This window comes from Borostomias antarcticus, assembly GCF_949987555.1.
Source record: "Borostomias antarcticus genome assembly, chromosome: 21".
NCBI classification, from domain to species: Eukaryota; Metazoa; Chordata; class Actinopteri; order Stomiiformes; family Stomiidae; genus Borostomias; species Borostomias antarcticus.
The window spans coordinates 18,780,434-18,796,167 of NC_140254.1; the positions used below are offsets into that span (position 1 = coordinate 18,780,434).

At 48.3% G+C, this 15,734-nt stretch overlaps 1 protein-coding gene across 3 annotated transcripts in view; it reads left to right on the forward strand.

Annotated features, from left to right (window-relative positions):
* Positions 1-372: 372 nt before the first annotated feature.
* Positions 373-15,734, forward strand: part of LOC311323198 (glutamate receptor ionotropic, kainate 5) — a gene marked incomplete at both ends in the record, with an annotated part of 40,648 nt that continues 25,286 nt past the window's right edge. Inside the window, 4 exons of one of the 3 annotated variants that reach the window (XM_084455381.1) lie at positions 373-532; positions 6,766-6,930; positions 10,597-10,694; positions 13,073-13,238. In XM_084455381.1, coding sequence (XP_084311507.1) covers positions 418-532; positions 6,766-6,930; positions 10,597-10,694; positions 13,073-13,238 — 544 coding nt within the window. The remainder of the gene's footprint in view (positions 533-6,765; positions 6,931-10,596; positions 10,695-13,072; positions 13,239-15,734) is intronic. The other 2 variants (XM_084455382.1, XM_084455380.1) reach the window with 2 other exon arrangements.

A 15,734-nucleotide genomic window follows, 5' to 3' on the forward strand; every position in this document is an offset into this window, starting at 1 on the left:
GTGTGTGTGTGTGTGAATTCCCTCTGAACTTGTACACTAGGACCACACAGCTTTCCTTGTGTTCAACATGGGCTTCAAGGGCCCTGCATTCTATCTAATAGTATGCTATTGTATTTATTCATTTAAGAGTCCTGAGGTCAAGTGTGCTTTCGAGAGCACTAGAATGTTCCATTCTGCTGTATGGTCCTCGTGTCAGCAGGCAGCGAAAGGTAACCTTGCCGAAGAGTATGAACTATTATATTATATAATTATATTATATTACTAACATAGTTAGTTAATATATATATTATTAACTAACTATGAATTCTATATGAGGACCTTGTTCCAGTCTCACACTGTAAACTGTGTTGTCCCTCCCATCCTGCAGGGGGCGAACCTGGCAGCCAGCACACCGTTCTCCATGAGGAGCAGTGGAAGATGCCGGCTCTGCCAGCGCTGCTGCTGTCGACACACTACTTCCTCTTCCTGTTCCTGCTGACCATGGCCCCACGCTCACTCTCCCAGAACCCCGCCCTTGCCGCCGTACGCATGGGTAAGGACTGTGTGTGTGCGTGTGTGTGCGCGCGTGTGTGTGTGTCGTACAGAGTGTGTGCGCACGTGCGTGTGTGTGTCGTACAGAGTGTGTGCGTGCGTGCGTGTGTGTGTGAGCATGTGTAGACATTAGTACACATGCCAATCCGCTCCTCCAGGCGGATCACCTTTATTTTAGTTTTTTAAGTTCTTTATGACAACTCTCTACGATACACTACCTACAGTCTGATAACTCTCTAACTACCTACGATACACTACCTACAGTCTGATAACTCTCTAACTACCTACGATACACTACCTACAGTCTGATAACTCTCTAACTACCTACGATACACTACAGTCTGATAGCTCTCTAACTACCTACGATACACTACCTACAGTCTGATAACTCTAACTACCTACGATACACTACAGTCTGATAGCTCTCTAACTACCTACGATACACTACCTACAGTCTGATAACTCTCTAACTACCTACGATACACTACCTACAGTCTGATAACTCTCTAACTACCTACGATACACTACCTACAGTCTGATAACTCTCTAACTACCTACGATACACTACCTAGTCTGATAACTCTCTAACTACCTACGATACACTACCTACAGTCTACCTACAGTCTGATAACTCTGACTACCTACGATACACTACCTACAGTCTGATAACTCTCTAACTACCTACGATACACTACCTACAGTCTGATAACTCTCTGACTACCTACGATACACTACATATAATGACTCTGAAACTACCTACAATACACTACTTGTGATAACTCTCTACCTACAATACACTACCTATGATGACTCTCTACCTACAATACACTACCTATGATGACTCTCTGGGTTGTAACCATGCCAAGCCCACAATGCAGTGAGAGGATCTGTAGACATCTCCATGGATACACAGCAGTGTACATGTTGTAGAAGCTATTCTAAGTCTCCACAACCACCTCTCCAGTGATGAGGAAGTCTGGTGAACCAGCTGCTATCTAGTTTGACCATGTTTTTCTCTCTGAGAAGACCTTTAACTGGACCTGTCTGGTGTGTGTGTGTGTGACTCAGCTTCGAGTCTTCTCTGTCAGATGAGCTGAATGTTAGTCAAATGTCAGCTCTATTGAAAAAACACACACACACACGTCTGGGCTCTGAAAGGATGCAACACACTGCAGATTTGACACTGCGCACGACATCTGGCGTGTTTGCTGTAACTCTCTTTTGTGTTGTAGCCAAGGGCGTAGGAACGAGTTTGACATGGGGGGGCACATTTTCCACAGAAAGGGCTTCTTTTATTTATTTTTTTACTTGACCATTATTCTGTGTGCTTATTTTTATTTCTGTATTTTTTACTTTTTGAAATACTATTAGCAGGAGCAGTCAATACTGAGTCAATCACAAAATGAAAATTGATAAGTGAAAGTGAAAATTTAGCAAAACCTACAAAAAGTTTATTCTCAAAAAATGTAAGTCTGATCGGTCTGAAATTTCAGATGTATGTTTAGGGTACATGTCTCGCTATAGAATGTTCACGGCTAAGAGATCCAATCCAAGATGGCAGAGAAACTGGCATTTAAACATAAAAACATAAAAATTACAAAATTATACTTTTGTTGTAATCTTTTAACAAAGTATATAATTTCTTACTTCCTGGAAAACGGTAGGTCACGTGCAATGACAACAACAGGTACCTTAGATTTTAGGCCAATAATCTCACGACATCCACCCGTCAATCAACGCTATCCTTCTATCGAATCTGTATAAAGTTCTTAAAACCCATCCACCTGTCAATGTCATCATCATCTTCATCCGCTTATCCAGGGTCGGGTCGCGGAGGCAGCAGCTCCAGCAGGGGGCCCCAGACATCCCTTTCCCTGGCAGCATCAACCAGCTCTGCCTGGGGAATCTTTAGCCGCTCACAGGCCAGTGCGGAGATGTAGTCCCGCCACCTAGTCCTGGGTCTACCCCGCGGCCTCCTCCCAGCCGGACACGCCTGGAACACCTCCCTAGGGAGGCGCCCAGGAGGCATCCTCACTAGACGCCCGAACCACCTCAACTGGCTCCTTTCGACGCAAAGGAGCAGCGGCTCTACTCCGAGTCTCTCCCGGATGACTGAACTTCTCACCCGATCTCTCAGGGAGACCCCAGCCACCCTCCGGAGAAAACTCATTTCGGCCGCTTGTATCCGTGATCTCGTTCTTTCGGTCATGACCCATCCTTCATGACCATAGGTGAGGGTGGGGACGAAGATAGACCGGTAGATCGAGAGCTTTGCCTTTTGGCTCAGCTCTCTTTTCGTCACAACAGTGCGGTAAAGCGACTGCAGAACCGCACCAGCTGCTCCAATTCTCCGGCCAAACTCCCTCTCCATGGTTCCCTCACTCGTGAACAAGACCCCCAGATACTTGAACTCCTTCACTTGGGGTAAGGACTCATTTCCTACTCGGAGCGGACAGGCCACCGGTTTCCTGCTGAGAACCATGGCCTCAGATTTAGAAGTGCTTGACCACCTGTCAATGTTCCAATCAAATTCCTCTAAACATATGTCCCACCCTCATAGCTTGTTTGCGTCGGAAATACGTCAAACTACGGAAGTTAGATGATCTCAAACGTCCGTTTCAGTGCGACTTTAACAGCTAAGAAATCCAATCCAAGATGGCAGAGAAACTGGCATTCAAAAAAAAAAGTTTTAACTGGGCCACAAAGTTCAAGTGCTTATAATTTTGTACAACAATAATCTAGAGCAGGGGTCTCAATCTCCCGGCCCGCGGGCCATTTGCGGCCCACCCCACTCCTCCATCCGGCCCGGGACATGATGTCAGAAATATAATGTAATCCGGCCCGCAAAATAATTTATTGTACATGCCGCCAGCAGGCAGACCTACAATGCGAAATTCAAGTCGTTCAAACATGGGGCGAAATGCTGTTATTGTGCACAGCGTGCGAGGTGAAGTAGTCACAGGTGCAATCAATCCGTACACGACTACCCAGATAGCAAGCGGATCTGGGCCATATATGGGCCGGAACTAAGCCACAAGGGCCAGATCTGGCCTGTATATGGCCCAGATCCGCTTGCTATCTGGGTATGAGCTATGAACGGATGCAGCTCGCCACCGAGAGGCTGTTTTCATGGTTAACTAACGTTAGGAACACAGACAGTTTCAAGAAAGATGGACATTGCAGTTCAATGGAAATGCTACCTGCTTGATATGCAAGAACAAAGTCGCCGTTCTAAAGGAATATAATGTCAAGAGCTATTCATTACTAAACATGGAGAACAGTGTCATAGGTAGACGAGAGGAAAAAACGAGCCACACAGCTGAGAGGGATAACGTCTCACTCTTTCAAGATAAGTGTATAGCAAGAAATAGAGTAGTAGCATACAAATGTATTTAGTGTCTGGCAAGAAATGGAAACAAACTTGAACTTTAATAAATGCAAGTACAGGTCCAGGGCAGGCTTACAGTAGTGATGCATCTTGCAGATAAAACAGAATAAAGCACAAATGTAGGCTATTCAAGATAAAATATAAGTAAGGAAAAAAGATTTGCACCAACTGTTAAAATATATTAAAATGTATAAAAACCGGTTCGAATTTGTATGATGAAAATGTTAGGAATAGTCATGGAATAGTCTTGCAACATTTAGAGACTGACTTGTGAGTCTAGTTATGGAAATGAAAAATTACATTTTCAGAAATATTGCACTTTCTTATAGTTAGTAGTACTTGAAGTTGACATTGAAGTGGCCCTCCTATGAGTTGACGATACCAGCAGTGGCCCCAAGCCAATTTGAGTTTGAGACCCCTGATCTAGGGAGATTAAACTCACTGAATACGAAGAAGGCGCCACCATGTTACACCACGTAGAAGCATGTGCGTGACTCTAGCACTTCCATGGTCAGTAGCCTACACGCGCTGGTGGTGGGGGTGCAGGCGGGACGGGAGTAGATTACGCACTTTGTGCAAAGCCACGCCCATCACGCTTTCATTGTATTTTCATTGATGTTATAACTCAAATGTGCTTTAATAGTATGGCCTGTTGATGGGCTTGTTGCTACACTCGCTCGTTGTAGCTCTCGTTCGTTGCTGCGTGGTCGTTGCAGCGTGGTCGGTGCAGCGTGGTCGCTTGGAGCTTGATTAATTATTGTTTTTGTGTAGAGCTGTGACCCGGAAGCGTCTCTTCTTCTACGGTAGCCTCCAAACTCAGTCAAGACCTCAAAGTTCAAGCAGAAGCTTACAAATGTGTGTACTGCGAGTGAAAATAGTTCTATGCTAAATGATAAATAAAAACCGTTCGGATGCATACTTTGTGGCGATTTTTTTTGTCAGAACATCAACGGATACCAGTTCACTCAATGAGTTTCCCGTCTTTGAAAACAAGAGTTTATGGTGTTTTGGGGGGATTTTGTCTATGCACCTATATCCATACACTGTATGGAGCCATTGAGTGTGTTAGTGGCGATGGACTATACTGTATCTCAAGAGTGCACCATTTCACAAATTATTAACTGATATCGGCCGTTGATCGTAAATAACCATATTACATGGCTTATAAGGCTAAATTCCGAACCCGTCCTTTAATGTAAATTACAACACTCGTTTTTCAGAGAACATCATAAACAGTTACAGTCAATGTACAGTCTCACTACTGGACTTAACCAGTACAAGGGCTACAGTACACACTGAGTATGGTTTTGTCACAGACTGATTGATTTTTATTATCTCAAACCACCTATTTGCAGGTGCACAAAATACGGTACACTGACATCTGTGTTTATACCAGAGGAAACATGTCATCACTAAGCCTTTTTTAAGACCTCACCTCAGTCCTCTGCTGCTGCTGCCTTCCTGCTCCTAAAATATGATTGCAGTGATGCATGTGGAAGGTGAAGACAGAGAGATGGGGCCCTGCCGTCATTGAGCGCAACCACTACTTGATATAAACAAGCTATAATTATCTGTCTTTGCTAGCCAGCCAGCCTTTGTAGCTTATGTACTGTAGTAGGCTAAAACTTAAAAAGTTTTGAGACTCATTTGTTGATTTAATCACATCTGTATTGGCCTTTTTGAATGTTCCACTTACGCCAATCCAACTAGATGCATACGGAAGTCAACGCGTCCACCACATCGCGGATAATCAGATTTCACTTACTTTCCTTGCCGTCTTCAGTTCTTTCTTGGAGCTTCTAGCTTGTATGAGTGTGTGTGTGTGTTTGTTTGTTTGTTTGTGCATGGGTGTGATGCGTGTGTGTTCCTGTCCAAACAAATTCAGGATAAAAAACAATAGCCCACTTTCAAAATGTATCTTCAAGAAAATGTAAATAAATCCAAAGGTCGGTAGCTGTGCGGTATAGCTGTACGGTTGACAAAGGTTTCCCGTGTTGCATCTAACATACCAGCACACCTGGCTCAATTACCTGGGGGGCCTGTCATGTGTCCATGTGTGGACTATATTTCCTGTCCTTGGCCTCTTTCCCAGATGTCCACCGGGTGGAGTCATTGTTCATTAAATACAAGTGGATATAAATCTTAATTTCCTAATTGGCTCCAACAACATCCATTCTTTGATTTCATAAAGTTTGCTGTTTTACCCGCATCACTTAGAAACAACTGATAATACCTCATCCAAACCATCTTCAAACTGGTGGGGATCAGCGTTGCCACATGGGAAATGTTGAAGTATGGTACCAGAGGCTTAAAATTATCATATTTTGCCAACTGATTACAACTACTAAGCATCACAAAATAATCAAAGTATCGTACATTATTGGATTTTGGGCATTATTGATCGTACATCGTACAAAGGGCAACACTGTCGTACAAATACGATACTTATTGTACATCTGGCAATGCTGGTGGGGGTAACCTGCTCTACAAAAGAAACTGACAAAAGTGAAAGTGAGCTGGTCGGTCGCCAAATGTACCGTTTTTGCCCCACCCGCACCACAGTGTCATTTTTGGGTGGGACAAATCCAACTGTTTCCAATGTTGAGTGGGACATGTCCCACCCCCCCCCCCCCCCCCCCCCCCCCCCCCCAAGGACCCTACGCTGGGCCAGACTGGTGTGTTTCATGGTCTTTTTATCTGCTCTCCCACTCCCCCTTCCCTCCACCTGTCCATCTCTCTCTCTCCCTCTCCCCGTCCATCTCTCCCTCTCCCTCTCCCCGTCCATCTCTCCCTCTCCCTCTCCCCTTCCTCCCCACCTCTCAATCTTGCCCACCGCCCCCCACCAGCGGCCATCTTGGATGACCAGTCCTCTTGCGGTCGCGGGGAGCGCCTGGCGTTGGCTCTGGCACGAGAGAACATCAACAGCCTGATGGAAGGGACGTCCCGCGCCCGCGTCCAGGTTGACATCTACGAGCTGCAGAAAGACTCCCAGTACGAGACCACAGACACCAGTAAGTACTGACCAGTACTGACCAGTATGGGAGCAATAGAGACACTAATAAGTAGCAGTACTGACCATTGCAGACCAGTATGACACCACTATGACACTAGTAAGTGAAGACCAGTACCAGACCAGTATCAAACCAGTACAGACTCGTATCAGACCAGTATCAAACCAGTACAGACTAGTATCAGACCAGTACCAGACCAATTCAGATTCAAGTAAGTGACTGACCAGTATCGCACCACTAGGTATAGGTATAGGTACTGCATTTGTAACATTACATTACATTATATTACAGTCATTTAGCAGACGCTTTTATCCAAAGCGACTAACAATAATTGCATTTAACGTAGGAAGAGCCAATGTACTACTACTTGCCAGAACTCACAAGTGCATTTTCTTTCTAAAACAAACAAGTGACTAAGAGCATAATCTAGTGCTGAAGGCAAAGTGCAAGAATCACAATCAAAAGTACAGTGCAATATAATATAATAAGTGCTTAGGTGGGAGGATTGTTGTAGTACTTCTTGAAGAGATGAGTTTTGAGCCTGCGACGAAAGATGGGCAGCGACTCTGCTGTCCTGACATCAGTGGGCAGCTCATTCCACCACTGCGGGGCCAGGACAGAGAAGAGCCGTGACCGTGTCGATCGACCGCAGGAGCCTCGGAGTGACGGGGCAACCAGTCGCCCTGAGGTAGCAGAGCGTAGTGGTCGGGAGGGGATGTAGGGTTTGACCATGGCCTGGAGGTAGGAGGGGGCTGTTCCTTTCATTGCCCTGTAGGTTAGCGCCAGAGTTTTAAACTGGATGCGAGCCGCTACAGGGAGCCAGTGTAGGGAACGGAGGAGGGAAGTTGTGTGGGAGAATTTGGGGTGGTTGAACACCAGGCGAGCAGCAGCTTTCTGGACAAGTTCCAGAGGTTTAATGGCTGACGCCGGTGCCCCCGCGAGGAGGGAGTTGCAGTAGTCCAGGCGGGAGATGACCAGGGCCTGGATGAGTACCTGCGCCGTTTCATTAGTGAGGAAAGGGCGAATCCTCCTGATGTTGTAGAGCATGAATCTGCAGGAACGTGTGACGGATGTGACATGTGAGGAAAATGACAGTTGGTCATCCAGGGTCACACCCAGATTCCTCGCAGTCCGAGTCGGGGTCACCACTGTGTCTTCAATGGTGATGGCCAGGTCCCGGTGCGGACAGCCCTTCCCCGGGAGGAACAGCAGCTCAGTCTTGTCCAGATTGAGCTTGAGGTGATGTGTCTTCATCCACTCCGAAATGTCAGCCAAGCACCCAGCTATGCGTGTCTCCACTTCTGTATCAGAAGGGGGAAATGACAGAACCAGTTGGGTGTCATCGGCATAGCAGTGATAGGAGAAGCCATGCGAGCGAATGACAGCGCCCAGAGATGTAGTGTAGAGGGAAAACAGGAGAGGACCCAGGACAGACCCTTGTGGAACCCCCGTAGTCAGACTACGTGGTTCCGACGTTGACCCTCTCCATGTCACCTGGTAGGAGCGGCCCGTCAGGTAGGATGCAAACAGGGAGTGTGCAGAGCCATCGATGCCTTTCTCCTCGAGGGTGGAGAGGAGGATCTGGTGGTCTACCGTATCAAATGCTGCTGACAGGTCTAGGAGTATCAGGACAGAGGAGAGAGAGTTCGCTCTAGCGGCATGGAGTGACTCTGTTACTGCAAGGAGGGCGGTCTCTGTCGAGTGGCCAGCCTTGAACCCGGATTGGTGGGGATCTAGGAGGTCGTTCTGGTGGAGGTACGAAGACAGTTGGTTAAAGATAGCACGTTCAAGTGTTTTGGATAGAAAGGATAGAAGGGAAACCGGTCTGTAGTTTTTGACATCAGAGGGGTCGAGAGATGGTTTCTTTAGGAGGGGGGTGACTCTGGCAGTCTTGAAAGCAGAGGGAAAACATCCTGAAACAAGAGATGCATTGATGAGGTGGGTTAGGAAGGGAAGGAGTTCAGGTGCAACAGACTGAAGGAGAGTCGAGGGAACAGGGTCTAGGGAGCACGTGGTGGGGCGGTTAGATGTTACAAGGTTGAGGGCCTCGTTGGGGGAGAGGGGAGAAAAGTGGGATAAGGTGGGGCGTGGAGAGGAGGGGGGGAGCAGGGAGTGGAGAGAGGGTGGGGATGGGGGGGTGAGTTTCGTGCATGGAGCGTTGACCGGGGGAGGGGGGAAAGAGGATCTGATATTGTTAACTTTCTTGTCAAAGAAGTTGGCGAAATCATCAGGGAGAAGGGAGGAGTTGGGAGTAGGAGGTGGGGGCTGGAGTAGTGAAGAGAAGGTTTCAAAGAGTTTTTTAGGATTGGAAGCAGAGGTTAGGATTTTAGAGCGGAAGAAAGCAGCTTTAGCAGCAGACAGAGAGGAGGAGAATGTGGAAAGAAGAGATTGGAAATTAAGAAGGTCCCCTGGGAGCTTGCCTTTCCTCCATTTGCGCTCAGCTATTCTCAGGCTCCGTCTATCAGTACGCACTGAGTCCGACAGCCATGGGGCGGGTGGAGTTGGGCGTGCAGGCCTGGAGGTGAGGGGACAGAGATTGTCCAGAGAAGAGGAAAGAGTAGAGAGGAGAAGATCAGTGGCAGTATCAGAGGGTAGGAGAGAGAAGGATTCAGGGGCGGGGAGGGCGGAGGTGACAGTAGAGGAAAGGTCAGTAGGGGAGAGCGAGCGGAGATGGCTACGGGCGGTAACCATGTGGGTAGGAGGGTAACGCGCTCCCTATCCAGTTGTTACACCGGCCCGGAGCGCCATTCACACACCAATGGCGGCAGCTGCCATGCAAAGCGCTTGCCTGCTCATTGGGAGCAATTTGGGGTTCAGTGTCTTGCCCAAGGACACTTCGACAGGTAGTCAGGAGGAGCCGGGATTCGAACCACCGACCCTACGATCACTGAACGACCCGCTCTACCAACTGAGCTATACCGCCGCCCCACTACAGACTAGCACAGGCCAGTGTAAGACCATAGACACCAATAAGCACTGACTAGAATCAGAGCAGTATTAGTATTACAAGACCACAGATGAGACAGTGCAGTTAACCTCTGATAGTGTTTACGGGCCAGCTGAAGCAGGCATTGGCTGTCCACTACACTACATAAACAATCCTCAGTGCCAGGAAGAGCTAATTATCATTGATCACTGAGACAATTGTTTCTTTTAGTACCATGGTAACACGCAAAGGGACACTGGGAGACCAGTGTTGATGGAGAGAGGGGCACACACACACACACACACACACACACACACACACACAAACACACTCTTTCTCTCTAACTTGCGAATCCATCTGGTGTCCGAGGGAACAGGTTCCAGGTCCGGCTGGTCACAATTAGAAGTGTAATCTCTTGCTGATGGCGTGGGATTCCGATTGGCGTTATGACAGTAATTAATCACCGTCATCCTCCATTGAGGCCTAATTGGATGTATGCTCCAAAAACAGGGCTCAGTCAGCCCTGGAGCACCTCCAAGACATCGATTCTCACTCCTCCTACTGCTTCTGCTGGCCAATTTCTCTCACTTGTACTTTCTCTTGTCTTCTCCTCTCTATTCCCCACTTTCACCTGTCTGTCCCTCTCCTTCTCTCTCACCCTCTCTCTTCCATCTGTCTCACTTCTGTCCCCTCCTTCCCCCATCCCTCTCTCTCTCTCTCTCTCTCCCTCTCTCTCTCAGTGTGTCAGATTCTCCCGAAGGGTGTGGTCGCTGTAATAGGCCCCGCCTCCAGCCCCGCCTCAGGCTCCACTGTCAGTCACATATGCGGAGAGAAGGAGGTGAGTTAGCATCCAGCATCTACCGCACCCAATCAAAACACAGTATATCTTACGATACTATACAGTATACTATGTGTGAGTCTTATACTGTACGCTGTTATTTGTCTTATTAACAAGATACAGGTATGCAGGTGTAGTGTGTGTGTGTGTAAATATATATATATATATATGTATATATATATACGTATATATATATATATATATATATATATATATATATATATAGTGTACTAACAGCCTCCTGTGGGAGTTATATTTATATATAAATAATATATTTATATATATTTACATTATATGGTATATGGTATTGCGTGTTGATAAGGTGTGGTTCAAGAATTCATGGATGTTGATTTGTCCTATTTACAAGATACAGGTGGGTATCTTGTAAATATATAAATATATGTAAATAAATCTATATTATATTGTATATATACTGTAATATATAAAGATCGCCATAAGATGATCTATAGTGATATCCACTCCCCATATATACTGTAGATCATAGAGATCCTGCTCACGGTGCTCTTGTCCTCCGGGGGCCTCCCTGGTTAATTAATCATATCTCAGATAATGGTTCCCTGTCTTATTTCACACTCCGATTATCTCCCTCTCCATAAGGAGCTGTGTATATCTCATCCTGTGGGTTTCAGAGCGTGCCTGGTGATTATAGGCTGTCAGTCACAGGCCGACGCTGGGATGTGATTCCCTCGCCATCTCCGCGGGCGCGTTTTTTCTTTTTTTCTGCTCCCCTTTTCATTCAGCACATTAAATTGTTGATGACGGGGGAAAGTGTCCAACCCCGCGGGTTGAGGGGAAGATTCCGGCCTGTCAGTTTGAGTCGACCCTGGATGACGGGTTTGGACCCTCCGGGGGTGAAGATGCTGATGGGAAAATGTGCCGGCGAGTCTGTTGGCATGTAGGCCGGCCGAGGAGCGAAGCGCCTTTGGCTTCCCCGGTCTCTGAGCTTCAACAACATCAGTGATGGACAGGATAGCATGGACAGGATGGCAGGATAGCATGATGATAGCATGAACCAAGCAAGCCTGGAGGGCTTCATTCCTCCACGACCTCTAGCTCTCCTCCATCTCTCCTCTCCTCTCCCCTGTCCTCACCCCTCCTCCCTTCTCCTCTACTCCTTCTCTCCTCTCTCCCCTCCTCTCTTCTCCTCTACTCCTTCTCTCCTCATTTTCTCCTCTCTCCCCACCTCTGTTCTCCTCTCCTCCTTCTCTTCCCCTCTCCTTTTCTCTTCCCCCCTCTCCTCTCCGCTCCTCCTCCTCCTCTTTTCCTCTCCTCTCCTCTCTCTCTCCCTAATATAAAACATCCTTTCACCTTCTTAAAATAGATCACTATCCTGTGGATATGATAATCATAAATAGATCGCTATCCTGTGGATAGGATAATCATAAATAGATCACTATCCTGTGGATAGGATAATCATAAAGATATCCAGACAGTAGCAGAGATCAGGGAGTTCTACCTCCTGAAAAACTCACCGCATTATCTGTTTTACCAGCCATTTGATTACAATAACTCTGACTTCGTATCTCCACTCCTGAAGCCTGACTTAAACTATAGTTTTTATAGTTTATACTTTAGTTTGCACAAATATTCATATAAAATAACAACAATTTGATATAAATTGAGATGTGTGCAGGTGAGGTAAGAAACCCGAAAGGGCTTATTTGAAAACCTCACCAAAAAAAGCTAAAATCATAGAAATTTGATTCAAAATATGGCAAAAAAATAAATAATTAAATGACAACAAGAATTGGTGTGGAAAAAACAACAGAGTGATTATACAGCGAGTATAGGAAAGAAAAAAAGAAACAAAAAAGGTACTATGCACACGCTACAAATCGTCAACGGCCTTGTACACGTCCATGTGTTTTGCATTATACAACGGTTAGTTCTGGTTCTTTGATTCTGATTGGCTGGAAGCCGTGTTAAAATACTTTGTAACACACACCTGGGACCGCATATCATTCCATTTTCAGTATTAATGCGCCTCCCATTTGATTCAATGCATTGTAGTTGTTGTTGTGGCTTAGCAACCCATTTGTTAGGGGAACTATTTTGCTCCGCGGAATTGAGGGAATGATGCTTCGTTTTGAATAAATGTTAATATTTTACATTGCTGTGTGTCTATTTCACACTAATAGCTGTAGTAACCGTTGTATAAAAGCAATAAACCACTCGAGGCCATGTGTTATAGTGATTTTATAACTCCGCTTCGCGTCGTGCCTAACAACGCCCCCTAGCTGTTATAAAATCACTATAACACACGGCCTCGAGTGGTTTATTGCTTAATTGAAGCACACTTGCCACACGAACAGTAGGATGTACAGTAAACCAGCCCGCGCCCTTCCTCCCTGTCCCAGATCCCTCATGTGAAGATCGGCCCGGAGGACACGCCCAAGCTGCCCTACCTGCGCTTCGCCTCCGTCACGCTGTACCCCAGCAACGAGGACCTGAGCCTGGCCATCGGCGCCATCCTCCGCTCCTTCAGCTACCCCACCTCCAGCCTCATCTGCGCCAAGGCCGAGTGTTAGTGGACGCACGCACGAACACACGCACACACACACACATACAAACACACACATGCACACACATACACACACATACATGCACACACACACATGCACACAAACACACATGCTCACACACAAACACACATGCTCACACACAAACACACAGTCACTACACACATAACCACACAAACACTCACACTCACAGACATGCGCACACACACACACACACACACAGTGAGACTCAATGACAGACAGTTCGGCCCAGGCGGTGGATTATCTGAGCTCCCTACAGAGTGGATTATGCTTCATTGATGAGCTAACACACACACACACACACAACCTTGCTGATGAACTCCGTCTTCGCTCGGCTGCACAGGTCTGGACCAAGGTCAGGGCGATCATGGTTCTGAATGTGTCTATTTATGGCGCTGCCTCCGACCCCTGCCACTCCTCCGACCCCTGCCACTCCTCCGATGGCGTTCGTCGATTCCTCGCCGTTCTGGTCGGCTGGCCTGGCCCGGTCCGCCCTGCTTCAGACTCAGCGCCGTGCCGCTCTCACTAAATATGTTGCTTTTATACAGTCTATGCTCCGTAGCCACTGTTAGTGGATGGCAGTTTCCTCCTGGTCTGCAGCGCTATTAAACCAGCAGCAGCAGCAGCAGAATATGGAGTGTTTAAATGTTGATTAGCGGAACCACACTAGGCCTGTTGTCAGGGTAGGAGCAGCTTGTTGTCAGGGTAGGAGCAGCTTGTTGTCAGGGTGGGTGTAGGGGTGTTGTTAGGGTGGGAGCAGGGGTGTTGTTGTCAGGGTGGGAGCAGGGGTGTTGTTGTCAGGGTGGGAGCAGGGGTGTTGTTGTCAGGGTGGGAGCAGGGGTGTTGTTGTCAGGGTGGGAGCAGGGGTGTTGTTGTCAGGGTGGGAGCAGGGGTGTTGTTGTCAGGGTAGGAGCAGTGGTGTTGTTGTCAGGGTGGGAGCAGGGGTGTTGTTGTCAGGGTGGGAGCAGGGGTGTTGTTGTCAGGGTGGGAGCAGGGGTGTTGTTGTCAGGGTGGGAGCAGGGGTGTTGTTAGGGTGGGAGCAGGGGTGTTGTCAGGGTGGGAGCAGGGGTGTTGTCAGGGTGGGAGCAGGGGTGTTGTCAGGGTGGGAGCAGGGGTGTTGTTGTCAGGGTGAGAGCAGGGGTGTTGTTAGGGTGGGAGCAGGGGTGTTGTTGTCAGGGTAGGAGCAGGGGTGTTGTTGTCAGGGTGGGAGCAGGGGTGTTGTTAGGGTGGGAGCAGGGGTGTTGTTGTCAGGGTGGGAGCAGGGGTGTTGTTGTCAGGGTGGGAGCAGGGGTGTTGTTGTCAGGGTAGGAGCAGGGGTGTTGTTAGGGTGGGAGCAGCTTGTTGTCAGGGTGGGAGCAGGGGTGTTGTTGTCAGGGTGAGAGCAGGGGTGTTGTTGTCAGGGTGGGAGCAGGGGTGTTGTTGTCAGGGTGGGAGCAGGGGTGTTGTTGTCAGGGTAGGAGCAGTGGTGTTGTTGTCAGGGTGGGAGCAGGGGTGTTGTCAGGGTGGGAGCAGGGGTGTTGTTAGGGTGGGAGCAGGGGTGTTGTCAGGGTGGGAGCAGGGGTGTTGTTAGGGTGGGAGCAGCTTGTTGTCAGGGTGGGAGCAGGGGTGTTGTTAGGGTGGGAGCAGGGGTGTTGTTAGGGTGGGAGCAGCTTGTTGTCAGGGTGGGAGCAGGGGTGTTGTTAGGGTGGGAGCAGGGGTGTTGTTAGGGTGGGAGCAGCTTGTTGTCAGGGTGGGAGCAGGGGTGTTGTTAGGGTGAGAGCAGGGGTGTTGTTGTCAGGGTAGGAGCAGTGGTGTTGTTGTCAGGGTGGGAGCAGGGGTGTTGTCAGGGTGAGAGCAGGGGTGTTGTTAGGGTGAGAGCAGGGGTGTTGTTGTCAGGGTGGTAGAAGGGGTGTTGTTGTCAGGGTGGGAGCAGGGGTGTTGTTAGGGTGAGAGCAGGGGTGTTGTTGTCAGGGTGGTAGAAGGGGTGTTGTTGTCAGGGTGGGAGCAGGGGTGTTGTTAGGGTGAGAGCAGGGGTGTTGTTGTCAGGGTGGGAGCAGGGGTGTTGTTGTCAGGGTAGGGGCAGCTTGTTGTCAGGGTGGGAGCAGGGGTGTTGTTGTCAGGGTGGGAGCAGGGGTGTTGTTGTCAGGGTGGGAGCAGGGGTGTTGTTGTCAGGGTGGGAGCAGGGGTGTTGTTGTCAGGGTGGGAGCAGGGGTGTTGTTGTCAGGGTGGTAGAAGGGGTGTTGTTGTCAGGGTGGGAGCAGGGGTGTTGTTGTCAGGGTGAGAGCAGGGGTGCTGTTGTCAGGGTGGGAGCAGGGGTGTTGTTGTCAGGGTGGGAGCAGGGGTGTTGTTGTCAGGGTGAGAGCAGGGGTGTTGTTGTCAGGGTGGGAGCAGGGGTGTTGTTGTCAGGGTGGGAGCAGGGGTGTTGTTGTCAGGGTGAGAGCAGGGGTGTTGTTGTCAGGGTGGATCACTGGTGCCTGAATGGGAGGATGAAAGCTTTGGG